Below are 17,657 nucleotides of genomic sequence, written 5' to 3'. Positions count from 1 at the left end.
TTTTTTTTTGATAAAAAGGTAAAGTTGAAAAAAAATATAAAAATCATATTTAATTTGATTTTCATGTAAAGACACTTGAAGAACTCGAAATATAAAAGTCAAAATTCATATTGAAATAACGTATATTAATTTTAAAATTAGTAACTACATTTTGAAAATTTATATAAGATATCTTATAAAAAGAAACATATTGAGTTTATGTTTTTAGTGGAAGACATTTCAAGCTATTGTACTTATATGTAATCTTCGTGAATCGAATAATCGCCGGCTAACAATGTTGTATTTCCCATATGCTTTTGGTAATCCTAGAAAATACACTGACTGTTCTACTTAGCCTTGGGCGTTCGGTTGTTCGGTTCGCTTCGGTTCGGTTATTTGGTTATTCGGTTCTAGGCACTTAGGAACCATAAGAGAACCGAACTGTTTTTGGTTCGGTTCGGTTAGCTTTCGGTTCGGTTCGGTTTGGATACTTGAGAAGAAAACCATAAGATAACCGAAATACCTTCGGGTATGGTTCGGTTCGGTTCGGTTCGGATATTTACCTACCAAATAACCATACTATCCAAATAACCGAAGCATTACTCAAATAAAAACAGATTATAATACTAATAATGTATGCAAATATAAACCAAAAGCTTCAAAATGCAATAATTCAAGTTGAAAATTAAAAAAAATGAGAGATTAAGAGTTAAAACCGCAACAAAATAATTAAGTTCAAAAGAGACTTGAAAAAGAAAGAAAGATAGAAAGAGAGATTAGAATATAGATTATTAGATTCTACAAGCATCTTCAAAGTCCTTGAGTTGATCTTCCATTCTTCTCTTCCTGTGACACAATCACACAGTCACACTCACACACACTAGCACACATAACAATTAACAAGAATCTATTCTTACCAAATATTAATTGTTACAAACTTACAATGACAATCACGTAGTCGCACTCACACACACAAAGTTACAATAACAATTAACAAGAATCTATTCTCTCTTCTCTTTTTCATTTTAGAAAACAGAGCATACAATAGAAAACACAACATGTATTTTTGTTTTCTCTCGATATAAATCTAAAAAAAATGAAACGCTGAATCGAAGACAAAATAATCGAAGATAAGCCTCTTTAGTCAAATGTGTGTGGTTTAAAATGGATATCCATGGATATCGGTTCGGTTCGGTTAATAACCGATATCCATAGATAGTTAAGAAGATAACCATTCGGTTATTTAACAATATCCAAAACCAAAAATTTCGGATATTTTCGGTTCGGTTTTTCGGGTTCGGTTTTTATGCCCAGGGCTAGTTCTACTCATTTTAATTCTCATTCTAATTTAATTCTCAAATTAACGGCAGAATTCCTAGTGTAGGCTTACCAGTTCTATTAAATCGGTTACTCCTTATAGTCATAATTCTTTTTTCTAATCCTTCCCGTGACGACAGGTTTAACATAATTTGTGTTTGTTTGTTTTATTGTTTACATAATGCATTTAACTTCTTGAAGACTTCTCAAAGAATAATTATAATATAAAGGATATTTGTAGGTTTGATTATTATGGAAGATCGATTATAGTGCTTCCTACTCAAAACTCTACATCACTTTTTTTTATGGACTGAACTAATAATACCTTGAAGTTATTCAATAGTTTCTCAAGTATGAATATATAAAGATGAAAAAACTACAAATCAACTCTAAGTAGGAATAGCAAATATATATATAGAAATGAAATTTAATTTGTTCCAAAAACGGGATTTCCAGAGTTTTCGGATCTGGATTCAAGTTTTTATTTTTAAAAATAGGTTATTGGATTCAGTCCGAATCCATTCATGTATTATATCTTAATATATGTATAAAATTTCTTATATATAAATTATAAAAATCAAACAAAGAATATGTCATAATAAATATAAGTTATTCTTCTGAAAGTATATTACAAAAGATAGTTAAGATTTATCAATTAAATATTAAAATGTATCAATTTTTAAAACAAAGCTATTTTCTTTTTTAGGTTCAAGAATAGGAGGGTCAATGTCTATCCCCATGTTACATGCAGTTCCTGCAATGGTTCTCATAGCGGATACAATTGTAGTGCAATTCAGCTCAGGCAGCTTTTCTTCTGCAATTTTGCGGAGTTGTTCTATTGTTATCATCCCAACTTTATTTTGCTTTGGATCTTTAGATCCTTTCTTAACACCTATTTCCACAAGTCAATATAAATGTCAAACATCACAAAACTCCAAAGAAGTGAAAGGAACTATATTTTAGATAAAACATGTACACATGATTTTTCTTGTCAATTGTTTTGGTTCCACGCTTTATACATATAGTTTTAGGAAGGGAAACAAGTAATGATCTAGCAAAACTCACACTATGCATGCAGCTGATCATAATTTCTATTATTAAAGTACACATTCATTGGGTAAAACATACCTGCAGCCTTAAGCAACAAAAACGAAGCAGGAGGGGTCTTGAGCCTTAAGCAACAAAAACGAAGCAGGAGGGGTCTTGAGGATAAAAGTGAAGCTCATATCCTGAAATCACACATATAAGTAACTCCATGAAACAACAAAACAAGAAACTATATATGAATCGTAACAAATCACTTATTCAAAAGCGGCTCTCTATACAAAACCCCATCTTGTTCTTGTGATGGCAAATTTATTCTTCTCTAGTTGAGAATTTAAATCAGATTTCCGATATAAAGATAGCAAGTAGGAGAATGTAAAAATTAGAGTAGAAATAGTAAAAACTAACATCGTAGACTGTAACTAGGACAGGAATTATATCACCGAGTTTATCTGCGGTTCGGGCGTTGTACTCCTTGCAAAAACGCTTAGCCATATGTTTTTCTTGATTGTCTCCCCTCGAAGCAAACGCCGGACCTACCGGGGGCGCCGGAGTTGCTCTTCCCGCCCATACATTCATTTTTATAGTTCCAACCACTGTGAAATACGCAACCAACCCAGTAACGCAATCGAGTCGATCGGAGGATAAGAAAATTCTAGGTTTAAAGGAAAAGATTGTACCTTTTTTGGTTTTGCCTCTAGGTATTGATTGAGCCGTGGCGGCGACAACAGTGAGAAATCTCATGGTTGAGGAGAGAAGCGGGAACGGTTTCTTTCCAAGAAACTGAATGGAAACATTTGTTTTGGAGGTTAAGTTTGCCGAAAGATAACGTGAGAGCTTAGTGTTAGGATACAGAGAAGACGAAGTGCAACTGCAAAGGGTTGATAGAGAAGAAGACGCCATTGATTCAGAGTGGAGCACAAGGTAGGGAAATTAGAATGCATGCGAGTTCTTGTAGTAAGTAACTTTCCAAAAATAATCATACAAAATAGGAAAAATTTGGACGATATAGCAGTTTGCCAGTTTAAAATAATAGGAAAATTTGGACGATATTGCAGTTTTGCTTACTCATTATGGCACTCGAAAACATTGACATATTACTCGAAAACATGGACAATATATATGCCGACGACATTTAGCAGAAATTTGAGTTAGTTCTACAACACTTAGTCATCAAAACTAGAGGTAGCTAATTATTTGAAAAGAATGATGAGCCAGGTCAACATCTTCATTCTATATACACATTTTTTTGCAATTATTAACTCTCACATGATTGTGAGAGTTTAATCTTTAAATGTTTCGACTTGATATTTTCTGTGTAAAGTATAAGAATATTGAGTTAGAAGTGTGTAATTATGAAGTATGTTTCAAATTACAGTACTCGCAAAACGCTGCATGTAATTTCTCGTCTAGTCCGATTATACAGGTTCAAGATCTATAATCATACCACACCTAAACCAAAAACAAATTTATTTGGAGTTCCTATATTAAACCAATTAGTTACATATTACTTCTATTAATCATCCAAGTTGGATTTCTAAGGAACAATTTAATTAAAAAGCCTTGGTATTTTAGTAAAATGGAGAGAAAATGGAGAGTATTTAGTTTGGTTAGGCGTGGTATGAATATTAGACGGAAGTAATTGAAATCAGACCGGTTTTTCTCAGACCAAAGATCGGCTAACACCTAATTTATGCTAGATTTTCATTTGTGAGATCTCAACCGTTCATAGGGAATAAGAATATCTCAACGGTTAGTATCTAATTCGTCTACACAAAACGCGATGCACTGGATTCTAAACCCCTAAATCAGATTTTTTGAAATTCAAAAGTTCGAAAAAGTAAAAAAGCCCAAATATACAAAATTGGAAGAGCTGGTTCGGGTAACGGACGAATTTCCCAATCTCATCGTCATCATCTTCATCTCTCTCTCTCTCTCAACCCAAAACCTTTACTTCTTTGTAACGGCTCTTTTTCTCTCTTCTCTTTTCTCTACACACACAAACTTCTCGATCTAGGTTTCTAAACTTGGATTCTCTATCGAAGAGTTTTATCTTCTTCAATCTAACTCGCGAAGTTTCAGTGATAGATTCAATCATCATCATCAGTTCTGGAAAATCTCCGAGAAATCTCCCGTTTCAGGCAAGTATTTTGAATTTGTTGCTTCGCAATGTCCAAATCGAATTATACATAGTTAGGTTTTCAATCAATTGCTTCGAATTAGCTGCTAATTTTTGAGAATGACATGGTTAGGGTTTCGTTTTTTCTCTGTTACAGGTTAAAGCATTTCGAAATGGCTAGTATTCAAAAAGATCCGATTCTTCAAGTAGAGACAACTTGTGGATCTCTTCTATACGAACTCCAGGTTATTGGGAGATTAAGAGTCTTTTGAATATGATACTACAGTTTCTTTCAATTTGTTTGTGTAAAGTGTTTGTTTATGAGATCTTGTTTGTTTTTTTTTGTGCGAATTAGATTATTTGGGATGAAGTTGGAGAAACTGAAACTGATAGAGATAAGATGTTGCTTGAGCTTGAACGTGAATGTTTGGAAGTGTATAGAAGAAAAGTTGATCAAGCTAATCGATGTAGAGCTCAATTACGACAAGCGATAGCTGATGCTGAAGCAGAATTAGCTGCCATTTGTTCTGCTATGGGAGAGCGTCCTGTGCATATTAGACAGGTGAGTGATTTGATAAGGACTTACTTAGTCTATGTTTCTGCATTTTTCGACTTTAAATCTTCTTTTGTATGTGTTAGACTGATCAAAGCGTTGGGAGCTTGAAGCAAGAGCTTGGGAGGATTCTTCCTGAACTGGAAGAGATGCAAAAGAGGAAAATTGAAAGAAGAAACCAGTTCATTGTTGTCCTGGAGGAAATAGATAGTATTACTAATGATATTAGAGGTCAAGGAGAACTCGTTCATTCCAAACCACTTATCGATGAGACTGACTTGTCTATGAGAAAGCTTGAAGACTTACACTGCCAGCTGCAAGCACTTCAGAAGGAGAAAGTGAGATTTGATTTGAACTTGCATATTTGGCTTCTTTGTTTTTGTTTGTTTATTCCTAACATGAGATTGTATTTACTCCTTTTGTTGTGTTGTTTCCCTCAGATTGATCGTGTGGAGACGATTCGGAAGCACCTGTGTACTTTGTATTCCCATTGTTCAGTACTTGGAATGGATTTTAATGAGGTTGTTGGCCAAGTGAATCCCACATTGAGTGATCCAGAAGGACCAAGAAGCTTGAGTGATCATACGATAGAGAAATTGGGGGCTGCAGTTCAGAAGCTGAGGGAGGTCAAGATTCAGAGAATGCAACGGGTAAGATGATGAATTACTTTGGCGAGTTATGTAGAATTTTCTTTGCTGTTGTTGGCTCATAGTTTCTTATTGCATTTTATGAAGCTTCAAGATCTAGCAACAACCATGTTGGAGCTCTGGAATTTGATGGATACACCCATAGAAGAGCAGCAAGAGTATCAGCATATTACCTGCAATATAGCTGCATCAGAACAAGAAATAACTGAAGCCAATAGTCTCTCTGAAGACTTCATCAAATACGTAAGCTGTGGAGATTTTTTCATGGTTAAACTGTTCTATAATACTATGACCATGCTTATAACTTATGGGTCCATAACATGACTTCCTTTGCTATATATAGGTTGAAGCAGAAGTTGTCCGATTGGATGAGGTAAAAGCAAGCAAAATGAAAGAACTTGTTTTGAAGAAAAGGTCAGAACTAGAGGACATATGTAGGAAAACCCACTTGTTGCCAGTGTCAGACAGTGCTATAGATCAAACTATAGCAGCGATAGAATCTGGTATTGTGGATGCTACAATGGTCCTGGAGCATCTTGAGCAACATATATCTAAGATCAAAGAGGAAGCTTTAAGCCGAAAAGATATACTTGAAAGGGTTGAGAAATGGTTATCTGCCTGCGATGAAGAAAGTTGGCTTGAAGAATACAACAGGGTTAGAGTCGGAATCACAAAAACCTTTCTAAAATGATAAAAGCTTGTTACATATTCTGATATTTTTCACTCTACAGGACGACAACCGATACAATGCTGGGCGAGGAGCTCATCTTACTCTCAAGCGTGCTGAGAAAGCTCGTAATCTTGTTAACAAGCTTCCAGGTAAGTTACTCTTTGCTATGAATGTATAAGTAATGTTTAAGCTATAAATAGATTAGTATTTTTCATGTTCATTCATTCAGGAATGGTTGAAGCACTGGCCTCAAAGACTATAGTTTGGGAACAAGAAAAGGGGACTGAATTTCTCTATGATGGTGTATGAATTCTCTACAAAATCGCTATTGTTTTCAGTTGACTATTATACATTATGTTATAGCTGACCATTTGTAATTCTCTTTTTCTGTGTCTAGATCCGTCTCCTTTCTATGCTTGAGGAGTACAACTTGCTCAGGCAGGAAAGGGAAGAGGAACACCGTCGCCAACGGGTAAGTACAATTTCTCCTTTCTTTTATGTTTCCATCAGAAAATTTTCACCAATATCATCCTTCTAACCCAACTCTGTGTGATGCAACTATTTTCTACATATTAAAGGATCAGAAGAAGCTTCAAGGACAGCTCATAGCAGAACAAGAGGCGCTATATGGATCCAAACCGAGCCCATCTAAACCCCTTGGTGGTAAAAAGGCTCCAAGAATGTCGACCGGTGGTGCAACCAACCGAAGACTCTCCTTAGGAGCAGCAATGCATCAGACTCCTAAGCCTAACAAGAAAGCAGATCACCGACAGAATGATGGAGCTTTATCTAATGGTAACTATGTGTTTTAATCAAATGTAACCAGTGGTTGTCATCATAGTGTTGAGTAGATTTCCTAATTGCATTGGCAAATGAATTTTATACCTGCAGGAAGAAGAGGGCTTGATATTGCAGGACTTCCCTCAAGGAAACAATCAATGAATCCTTCTGAAGTGTTGCAATCTCCATTAGTTCGCAAACCATTCTCGCCCATTTCGACCATGGTGGTTGCATCAAAGGCCAACATAGCAACAACGACACAACAACAGCTTCCGAAAAACAACGCAGTGAATGAGATCTCATCATTTGCAACTCCTGTCAAGAACATCAACAGTATTAGGAACTTGGAAGAAGAGAAAATGATGACTATGATGATGCAAACACCTAAGAATGTTGCTGCAATGATTCCAATCCCATCGACACCAGCAACAGTCTCCGTCCCAATGCACACTGCACCAACACCATTCACCGACAATGCAAGATTGATGTCTGAAAAGCCTGAAGTTGTTGAGTACTCGTTTGAGGAACGAAGGCTCGCCTTCATGCTACAGGCTGAATGTGGTTTGGTTTGATCATTAATCCTTTGGTCTCACTCTTAAGTTTTTTCATTTGTAAAACTCAAATTGAATGTGGTTTGGTTTGCAAAAGGTCAATTATATGATTGGCTTTTTTTTTCTTTAAGTAAGCATTTTTACACGTATGGTTTCTTCTGAGACTGAAAAAGAAAACATTCCGTGAAGTGCAGCTTTGACTACTTCACATTATTATTCGAAAATTTCGCAAAATATTATTACCTGACTTGTCATAACTTGTTTCTGGCTACATTCGTTTATTCAAAATTTATTTACTTGTGAAATATTTCACAATTTTCTATCTTAATTTACTGGTGGATTGACCACTTTTTCGTCTCCATGTAGGACTTCAAAAAAGCTTGGGGCGACTTAATGATTTTACCACTATAGGATAATCAACTTCAATCGATTTGTATCACCTATGGGGTCTTATTTGACATATAAAAAATAAAAAATTAGAAAGGGGTCAAATGTAAAATATCTATAAAAAGGGAAAATATTATAAATGAGGAAATATACAATTCTTTAAGTTTAAGATGTTATAGTTTAAGATTTAAAAAATATTTTGTACTAAGTTTTCTACAAGTTATTATAGATTTATCCCTCGAAAACTTTTCGACGTTCAATTCAAAATTAAACAAAATTACTAATTGTGGAGTCGGTTTTTACAGGAGTAAGAATAGTGGTTTGATTATGGGCTCACAAGTGGAAGAACAATGCCGGTCCGGCATTTTTGGGTGCCCTACGCAAGAGTAGTGGCGATTCACTAAGTACCACTTTCTCTCGTTTTCGTTGCAATTTTTAACCTTGATTTTATGTTTGTTTCAGTCTTGCATTCGAACCCAAGAAAAAAATACCCTAAAAACATAGAAACAAGCAAGATAGAATTGTTTGCTATTACAAAGGCCTATAGAAAAAGTGCCCTCAAATTGTGGAGGTCCAAAGCAATGGTTTCAGTACCATGGTATGTAAGTCGGGCCTGTGGAAGAACCAAAATCTAATATGGTTGTAAAATTAAAACTTTTTTCTCCTAAAATGGAATTAAAACTCTCTAAACAAAATATTTGTCATAGATACATTTCCTAATCTGAGTTTTCTAAACAAAATATTTATCTTTTAGGTCTAGTCGTATGACCTAAGAGACTAACTATAACTTACTTCGGGCAGTGAGTAAACAACTGAACTATCTTGTGCAATTTGTATGTTTTGGTGTCTAATTTAAAAGAACATAGTTAATCACCAAAACAACAATCATGATATATATTGATCCATTCTAAATTCATCGATTATCTAATTCACTTTTTTTATTTTTTGTGCACAATCTAATTCACCTTAATATCTATCTATTAAGTTTTTTTGCGGGGATTAGACATCCTAATGAAAAAATGGATAATTTTGGTACGGAGTCATTACCACTCCTAATGTCAGGGATTAGGGACAAAGAGATTTTGTACTTGGTCTTTGGGAGGCTAAATTGGTCAACATGTTTTGGTTATAGTCAACGTGGGTAGACTGGTAAAGAAAGAGTGATAATATTTTTATTTTATTTTTTGAACAAAACAAAAAAAAAAAAGTGATAATATTAGGTGACAGAAATATCATAAACCTTTTCTTTTTTATTTTTCATTTTTAATACTGTGGAAAATCTCAAAATCAAGTCCAACTGTATATAATTAAAAATTTGCCCCTACTTATTTTATTATATTACTTAAACTTTAGCTGTATCCCAAACTCCAAGACTTAGTTAGGAAAGGAGTGTAATTTTTTAATTTTCTAATTAAGCCATTATTACAAATTTTTTAGAAATTACACTTTTCTCGTTTCTCTCTCCTTTTTTTGATTTTTTTCTTTAAAAAAAACTTCTTTCTATTTTTTATAAAATCAAAGTTAATAATGTAATAAAATCCGCTCCTTTGATTTATATATTTTCAATATTTATTTTTCTCTTTCCCATTCTCCTCAAAACCCTAATTTCTCACATCTGTAAAGAAAATTTCTCCCTAAACTTAACCCACTCGTAGAAAAAAAAAAAACCTGGTAATTATGAATGTTTTAGGAGAAATTCTTCTGAAATTAAGATTCCGCCATGGAAGCTTTTGATCTTTCTCTTCACTAGTTTTACTTAATTTCAACCAAAAAAAAAAACCTTCATTTTTTTTAATCTCTTTCCCCTTTTCTCTGAATCTTACGTCCTCTGGATCTTTCTTCTCTCTCTCTTGTCTATACTTTAAGTGTCTGTCTGAAGAAGCTTGAATCTGTCGTGATCATCAAGATTCAAGTTCTGTCTTAAAAGATTGTTTTTGGTCTTCTTCTTCTTCTGTAATTGTCGGAATCAGAATCTTTCAGATGGAGGAGAGAGAAGGAACTAACATCAGAACCAGTTTTGGTCTGAAACAACATGAAGCTCCTCTTCTTCCTCCTCCTGGTTACCACATGGAACCCCCACGGTCTGAAAACCCTAATCTTTTTCCGGTGGGTCAATCCAGCACTTCCTCCGTCGCCGCCGCCGCCGTGAAAGCTTCTGAGAATGTTGCTCCTCCTTTTAGCTTAACAATGCCGGTGGAGAATTCTTCTTCTGACTTGAAGAAGAAGAGAGGGAGACCGAGAAAGTATAACCCTGACGGCTCACTCGCTGTGACTCTCTCTCCGATGCCTATCTCCTCCTCCGTTCCGTTGACGTCTGAGCTTGGTTCTCGGAAACGAGGAAGAGGGCGAGGAAGAGGAAGAGGAAGAGGACGTGGACAAGGAAGTAGAGAGCCTAACAACGACAACAACAACAACAATTGGCTCAAGAATCCTCAGATGTTCGAATTTAACAACACTCCTAGTTCTGGTAATGTCTTTTATCCAAGATATCTCTGTGTGTACCATGTTCTCTGTATAAGAATCAATAGATGGCTTTTAATAGATCTATTTGACTTGCAAAAAAGTTGGAATAAGGACAAATGTTTTTGTCTTATAAAGCTAGTGAATGTTACTGTCCAGTAAACTGGATTTTTAAAGGGAAATTCCCAGAAGAAGAAGGCAATTTAGGGAAACCAATTAGGATTCTTTGGTGAGAGTGACATAAGCAGTGTGATTAAGAGTATACAGTATATATATAGATGTGTTTCGCACTGGTCTTGTTACTTAAGGATTTAACTTGAACTCTTTACTGTTTTGGTTTTAGCAATTTGTTCATCCTAATATAGCTCTTTTTTCTTGATCAGATTTCGTTTTTTCTATTTATTGAAAATCCTCCTGATTCATTTGATGTTTAATTAGGAGGTGGAGGACCTGCTGAGTTTGTCAGTCCAAGTTTTACACCTCATGTGCTCACAGTAAACGCCGGTGAGGTATGTCTTCGATAATTCTCTTTACTTGTGATTTACTGAATAATTTGGCTAAGTCCCCGAGATTTCTAACTATTTACTTGTGATTTACTGGTGAATAATTCACCAAGGTTATTAATCTTGACTAAGTCCCCGAGATTTCTAACTATTTTTGGCCCACTGAATCTAACAGGATGTGACAATGAAGATAATGACATTCTCTCAACAAGGCTCGCGTGCTATTTGCATTCTTTCAGCTAACGGTCCCATTTCCAATGTTACACTTCGTCAATCTATGACATCTGGTGGTACTCTCACTTATGAGGTTCGTTCTCTCTCTTCACTTCTCTCATAGATTCCTTCTAATCTCTTTTTTTTACTAATACATTTAGTTTACAATCTGTGGTCAGGGTCATTTTGAGATTCTTTCTTTGACGGGTTCGTTTATACCAAGCGAGAGTGGAGGAACCCGAAGCAGAGCTGGCGGGATGAGTGTGTCTCTTGCAGGACCAGATGGTCGTGTCTTTGGTGGTGGACTTGCCGGTCTCTTTATAGCTGCTGGTCCTGTTCAGGTAATTACTTAGACCATGAGGTGTTGATCTCTTTAACGGACTCGAGTTTTTTTATCGTTTTAAGCATTGTTGTTTTGGAATCGGTATGTATTGTTCAGGTAATGGTGGGGAGTTTTATAGCGGGTCAGGAGGAATTGCAGCAACAGCAGCAGCAGCAGCAGATAAAGAAGCAAAGAAGGGAAAGACTCGGGATCCCGACAACAACACAAGCTTCTAATATCTCATTCGGTGTATCAGTGGAAGATCCAAAGGCTAGATACGGGCTCAACAAGCCTGTTGTTATTCAGCCACCACCTGTGTCCGCACCACCTGTGTCCTTTTCGCATGAGCCAAGTACTAACACAGTCCATGGTTACTATGCAAATAACACAGCTAACCATATCAAGGATCTCTTCTCACCCCTCCCAGAAGAAGATGAGGAAGAAGATGAAGAGGATTTAGAAGGTGAAGATGATGAAGAATTTGGAGGCCATAGCGAATCTGACACCGAGGTTCCAAGCTGATGATCGATGGAAAGAATCCGACATTGATCAGTCATAATCTTGAGTTGTTGCGACATTTTTATTTCGGTGTCTTCAGATTTTTTTAGAGTGTAATGTTTTTTTCCAGATCGTAGTTGTTATCCTAAACAGAGATATTTCACTAAAAGTTAGGGTTTACTAGAGGATGTAATCTTTAGGGTTCTATGACTTGTGTCTTTCTTTCTATCCCCAAGTGGTTGTTGTAGAACTTCAAAACTTAGTGTGTGTTCAAACTCTCTCCTTAAATCAACTCTTCAATGACTTTATTTTGAAACTCGACTGAATTTTATTGATTCATCTTTTATAGAATCTACCAACTATAGTACATTCTACAACTATCCCATTTATAAATGTGTTCATTTAATTGACATATTACCCTTTATCATGTTACTTTAAACCATCTTAGCTTGTTCAGTAGTATTCGGCCAGTTAAAAATCCCTATAGTCAAGAGGAAGGTGTAAGTTGTCACCAAAAAATTATCGTAATTTCCCATTAAGGCTAGCTCTTAGATACTATGTTTCCTTTTCATGTGGCTTTGCATCATCAGTGAGATCAGCGGCGGCGGCATCATCGACTATATGTTCCTCCGTGCTTTCTGAATTACTTTGATTATCATCTCTCCTTCCATAAAAATTGTATCTTCTGGAATCCATCGTTGTTGAAACAAGAAGTAGAGAGATGTTGGAGAAAGAGATTGCGTTCTGGGAATTTAGATTTGTGACTTCGAAAATAAGTTTTTTCAATTAGTTTATCAACTTTGCTTCTAGTTCAGTTTAGATTTTTTTCAACTATCTCAAATACAGAATTTTTGAAACTTTTCTTCAAAATCCCTACTTTTTGACAGTCCCATTTTTATTTTTTAATTCTCTTGTTGCAATTTTGAGTTTGTGGTTTGCAATTTGGTTATTTAGGAGTGAGAGTGACAAACCATAGAAGAACCAGAGAAGAGAAGAAGGTGGCAATATAACAATGGAAGATATGCATTTTGATATACGATGAACAAAAAATCTTGTCCATAAAGTGTTGTCCTTTTGGAATCATTGATTCGCCTAATCACAACGCCATGTCAATCTCCAACTTTGTTTGGTGAACAATTAGAATTTTTTCACTAACATGTGTTTACTAATTCTACAGAGATGATGATTATGATGATGATGAGTGAGAAGTTGCTGATGATGTGAACTTTAATTTCTCAAGTTTGAACTATTTAGATAAGAACATATGACAAATGAATGTGAAGTATATAATGGATGGATGAAAAGAGTCATGGAAGTGTTTCACGGAGTAGAATGGAAAGAACCAAATAGATGCATCAAATCACTATGGTAAAGAATTGAAACATGAGAAGAAATCTGAAAATGAAAGACGTTGGTGATGATTTTGAGCTAGTGTAAGAAATGTACATTGGAGACAGGTATTTGGGAATGATCACTTGTGCATGGTCTCACATTCTTTCTGGTGATTGATTCGTATGACTCACTCTAATGGCTTTAAAAAAAAATTGTCATTCTTAAGTTGTATCTTCGATGCTCTTTGTGCATCCATTTAGCAGTGAAGAAATGTTCAGTGTATAATGGATGTTTACGTGTGAATAAATTGGTATGAATGGAGCTACAAACCTAGTTATTTATGGATACACGAGTGGATGATTATGTGTAAAATAAAATGGTATAGATGGATGTGTGAACATGTGGATGTGGTGCTATGACCATTTTAGGAGACGTGGTGCTATGGCCGCGATCATGTGAACATGTGGATGTGGTGCTATGGCCACAAAAGAGTTTATCCTAAGCCACAAAGACCATAAAACAACACACACAACTACTTGAGTCTGTGAGAAGGTAACAAAGGAATCAACAGATTGCGGACGAGAGGATAAACCGAGAGCAACGAAAACGGCGACGGAGAGGATAAAGAAGTTCATCGTCTTTTTCCTCAGTCACTGTGTTACTACGTAGCATCCATCTTTAGCTAACCATTCGTTCACTACCATCATTATAATTTATAAGCTCAGTTCCTCTTCTCCATTTTAGATATTCTTTGATATGAAATTTGGAATCTGTTGTCTTTATGATTTGTAGACTAATAGTGAAGAAGCAAATTGAAAGTAGCACACTGCTCTTTATGGCCAACAATTTTTCAAGATAGATAGATTCATAGAAAGAAATGAAAATTCGATTACAAGCTGATTTTGATAATACAAGGAATAAGCTTGACTCGAGAGAGATGAAACCAACGGAAGATTCTTCCTCCGTCGTTTCAACAAACCGACGATTACGAAGACGGCGCCACCAAATTTTGCCAATACCACAACTCATCGCCGCCGTCGGCATAGCCCAACCAACGACCTTGACCTTCCTCAATATGCTTCATCAATGGCAAGTAACCACCACGACGATTTAATAGATTCTCCGTCGCCGCCTCGCTCGAGGATTATGGTCGGTGGCAAATAGATGTATTGGAAGAGGTTATCCCAATGTTTTTACTAAGAGAGACTGCGGCTAAGGTGAAAACTTTATATAAAAAAAAAAAAAAAAACACTAGAGTTTCTTTTCAGGGTATTTACGTCTTTACACACATATAAAACTTGTGAGAAAGAAAAAGTGTGCTAGAATGATAGATAACTTGAGAAAGTGTGTCTACGGGTAAATAACTCTTTTTTTTTTTGTTGAGGTTTTTTTTTTCTTTCTTTTTTTGGTATCAATGTTAAAGTTTTGGTGAGGGTTTTGATGATGAAGAGTAAAATATGAAACGAAATTCTAAATATTCTCATCGGAACCTTCAAATGCGAATTACGGCAAATAGTTTTTTTTTATGGGATACACACCAACACCTCGTATATACCATCCGTGCTCATGTGTCCCTATTTTATTCACCTCTTTTCTCTTTTAATAGTAATCTTAGAAATTTCAACATCCTTTATACAAAAAAGATCGGATTTTTTTAACAAAATGATTGGAATAGGTGAGGTTGAAATCGTGGTTAGGTTTAGCACTTGATCCTAAATTTTCTCCTACGTACCATAGTGTACTATATATTGAGATTGATAAAATAATCAGATTCCGAACTTGTAGTTTAATTTGTGGACATGTGCATTCACGTAAAATTATAAGATTCTCATACCACCAATTTAATTTCATACCACGACATTGATATAAAAAACTATCGTTGGTGTTGACATGATAAACAAATTGCCGGAATCTTTTACTCTCTCTTTTTAAAAGAGTGATATTTTGAGTTTTAGATACTAATTACGAAAAAGTCATTTTTATTTTTTTTAATTATTTTATTATTAATTTAATAATATTAATTTCACTTCTCTTCTTTTTCTATTGGTCACAAATAAAAATAGTAATAATGCTATTACAAAACATCAATTTTTGTGAAACAAGAAAAAAATTCAAAACATCAAATATCTAAGAACAGAGAGAGTAAGATCACTCAATAGACATAAATAACATTGCTCTCATACCAAAGTTTTTTTTTTAAGAAAAACGGATATTGCCACATCTTCAAACCTAATTTAATGTGTCATCGGCTTCTTCAAAAACATGCGACAGATTAATTTTCGAACATGGCCATAATAATCTTTAACATGATTGATTATAAGTCTTGTGAAGAATCTCCAAGTGTTGGAAACTAGGTAGCAAAACATATTTTTAAGTATTACACCGATAAATCTCTTAAAAATATATGGATATTACCTAATTTCATATGTAACGCCTACCGAGTTATAATTCATAATAAGTCTACTTCTACACAAACTGGTTAAACATCTTCTTTTAAATGATTTTTTGTTTTTTTTTCGTTGAGAATTTCAAATCTAGACACTCTAATTTATAAAGAATGTATTTACGATACTCGATACACACTGACACACATATACTAGCTCTACTTTAATGTACGTTTTTTTTTTTTTTTTTTTTTTTGTCGGCCAACTGCTGTATTGATAAGAGCCTAATGGGCTAAACAAGCGGTGTACAGAAGAAGCCCAAACTCCTACGTTTACAACCCTAATTAGCATTAACTCTGCTTAATCAAACCTAAATTGATGAGATTAAAAAAAAGGGTGCCGCGTGTACAACACGTGTTGAGACGCCGTGTTGAGACGCGAGAAGGAGAGAGATACACGAACGGTGCCGCCCGAGATCCACGATCCGGTGCAAACTCCGCCGCCGGCTTCAATCATCCACCACCGCCTTCCTTCTACAGATTTCGCTTTTGCAGATCAGATTGAGGACCACCGGTTCCGTCTGAGAAAAACCCCTAAGAAGACTTCAAGAAATCTTCACATCTTAACCCGATCTCCTAATTGGAAGCTCCGCCTATGACCTAAAGAAGGTCTCCGACTACAACAGAGTCAAATAGCGGCGAAAATATTATTCCGATAGAAGAGAGGAGTCAAGCTGACGGTGGGACGGGGGGATCAATGGATCACAAGAGCATATGGATTGAATCCCTGTAGAAAGAGGAACAATATACGTTTTAAAGTTAGAATATGCACAAAACTTCGTATATTTTATAACGGATCGGAAAAATGTATATTAGTTAAGGTCTAGCAAAGATAAGATGGTATTTGGTAATTCACAATCTATATCGACAAAAACAGCTATAGATTTTTTATAAACCTGTTAAAGAGACCATATTAAAAAGGAAAAAATAATAATCTCGAAAAACATAAAACATCTTTTGGGTATAAAAACAAACCGCCAATTTAGTGATTACTGGTTAGTATCTCTGCTAGTTCACGACTATTTTCTTATTCATTACTATTCTCTCAAGTGGCCCAAAAACGACAAAAAACCAAATACACATTTTTTTTTTCTGCAATAATAATAAAAGAAGATTTACAAGAGTGTTTTCAAAACTCGTGGTGGTCCCAAATTAATTGTTTTTTTTAAAACGAAATAATTCTGGAAAGTGAGGTCCCAAACCCAGGAAAAAGTACCAGAGTGAAATGTCATATTTACCCTTCCAACAACGAATAAGATTTCCCGCGCAATGGGGAACCAAAATAAAAACGAGGGTTTGATGACGTCAGATTGAAAACAATCGGACGGCCATTAACGACGCCGCTTGTGTTCTTGTTGTGGGTCCAACTTGTCCACCTCACTTTTAACATCACCCATCTGTCCTCCATTACTCCCCAAAAAATCCAATTCTCTATGCACTTACTCCTTAAAATTCTAAACTTTTTTTTTTCTCTATTTGCACTTTTAGTTTCATTATCAATAAGTTTTGATCAATTACCATTAACAACTTATTGAGTATTTTACGAATTCATTAGTCATTACAATAGTTTATAGTAGCTTTGATTGATAACTTTATAGACCACTTATATTAAAAAATTTATTGATTTAATAATTCTGAATCATCATAAAAACATTATTAAAATTAACATTTTTATATTTTTATACCAATTTTATCGTTATTTATTATTCTCTCCGCTCACCAAAAAATATAGGTTTGATATATTTCACACGGAATAATAAAAATAAATTATATATAAATTCTTAAATTTAATATTTATTTTATTTTAAAATATAAGATATTTTAGTTAAAAGCACGCAG

General features: G+C 35.0%; 3 protein-coding genes and 1 long non-coding RNA gene across 4 annotated transcripts; 2 read left to right on the top strand and 2 right to left on the bottom strand.

The window, feature by feature from the left end:
* Positions 1-770: 770 nt before the first annotated feature.
* On the bottom strand, positions 771-3,560 carry LOC9301944 (50S ribosomal protein L11, chloroplastic). The gene is made up of 6 exons (XM_021015772.1): positions 3,021-3,560; positions 2,881-2,936; positions 2,469-2,525; positions 2,425-2,431; positions 1,981-2,188; positions 771-825 (listed from the first exon to the last, which is right to left on the bottom strand). Exons 1-6 carry the CDS (start codon positions 3,241-3,243, stop codon positions 771-773), a joined length of 606 nt encoding a protein of 201 aa, XP_020871431.1. The 5' UTR covers positions 3,244-3,560.
* A 663-nt stretch (positions 3,561-4,223) lies between these two features.
* LOC9301943 (65-kDa microtubule-associated protein 3) lies at positions 4,224-7,884 on the top strand. The gene is made up of 12 exons (XM_021015967.1): positions 4,224-4,481; positions 4,617-4,704; positions 4,815-5,021; positions 5,099-5,350; positions 5,453-5,662; positions 5,747-5,902; positions 6,003-6,314; positions 6,391-6,478; positions 6,559-6,632; positions 6,727-6,801; positions 6,908-7,124; positions 7,221-7,884. The coding sequence occupies exons 2-12, from the start codon at positions 4,633-4,635 to the stop codon at positions 7,679-7,681; spliced, it is 2,124 nt and encodes a 707-aa protein (XP_020871626.1). The 5' UTR covers positions 4,224-4,481; positions 4,617-4,632; the 3' UTR covers positions 7,682-7,884.
* A 1,690-nt stretch (positions 7,885-9,574) lies between these two features.
* LOC9301942 (AT-hook motif nuclear-localized protein 4) lies at positions 9,575-12,359 on the top strand. The gene is made up of 5 exons (XM_021016226.1): positions 9,575-10,514; positions 10,946-11,016; positions 11,186-11,317; positions 11,403-11,564; positions 11,663-12,359. The coding sequence occupies exons 1-5, from the start codon at positions 10,028-10,030 to the stop codon at positions 12,065-12,067; spliced, it is 1,257 nt and encodes a 418-aa protein (XP_020871885.1). The 5' UTR covers positions 9,575-10,027; the 3' UTR covers positions 12,068-12,359.
* A 3,633-nt stretch (positions 12,360-15,992) lies between these two features.
* Positions 15,993-17,409, bottom strand: LOC110228016. The gene is made up of 2 exons (XR_002331616.1): positions 16,794-17,409; positions 15,993-16,545 (listed from the first exon to the last, which is right to left on the bottom strand). It is a non-coding gene; the product is annotated as an uncharacterized LOC110228016 (long non-coding RNA).
* Positions 17,410-17,657: the final 248 nt, after the last annotated feature.

Source organism: Arabidopsis lyrata (assembly GCF_000004255.2).
Source record: "Arabidopsis lyrata subsp. lyrata unplaced genomic scaffold ARALYscaffold_8, whole genome shotgun sequence".
In the NCBI taxonomy this organism is placed as follows: domain Eukaryota; kingdom Viridiplantae; phylum Streptophyta; class Magnoliopsida; order Brassicales; family Brassicaceae; genus Arabidopsis; species Arabidopsis lyrata.
This window is presented reverse-complemented; position numbering and strand designations above follow the sequence as displayed.

Excerpts from the sequence above, each read along its gene's own strand:
- LOC9301944 (XM_021015772.1), bottom strand. The coding sequence starts at position 3,243 with ATGGCGTCTTCTTCTCTATCAACCCTTTGCAGTTGCACTTCGTCTTCT. Across the intron at positions 2,937-3,020 it reads TAGAGGCAAAACCAAAAAAG|TGGTTGGAACTATAAAAATG; the intron begins GTACAATCTTTT and ends CGTATTTCACAG. Across the intron at positions 826-1,980 it reads AAAAAAGAAAATAGCTTTGT|GAAGAGAAGAATGGAAGATC; the intron begins TTTAAAAATTGA and ends ATTGTGTCACAG.
- LOC9301942 (XM_021016226.1), top strand. The coding sequence starts at position 10,028 with ATGGAGGAGAGAGAAGGAACTAACATCAGAACCAGTTTTGGTCTGAAA. Across the intron at positions 10,515-10,945 it reads TAACAACACTCCTAGTTCTG|GAGGTGGAGGACCTGCTGAG; the intron begins GTAATGTCTTTT and ends ATGTTTAATTAG. Across the intron at positions 11,565-11,662 it reads TAGCTGCTGGTCCTGTTCAG|GTAATGGTGGGGAGTTTTAT; the intron begins GTAATTACTTAG and ends TGTATTGTTCAG.
- LOC9301943 (XM_021015967.1), top strand. The coding sequence starts at position 4,633 with ATGGCTAGTATTCAAAAAGATCCGATTCTTCAAGTAGAGACAACTTGT. Across the intron at positions 5,351-5,452 it reads AAGCACTTCAGAAGGAGAAA|ATTGATCGTGTGGAGACGAT; the intron begins GTGAGATTTGAT and ends TGTTTCCCTCAG. Across the intron at positions 7,125-7,220 it reads TGATGGAGCTTTATCTAATG|GAAGAAGAGGGCTTGATATT; the intron begins GTAACTATGTGT and ends TTATACCTGCAG.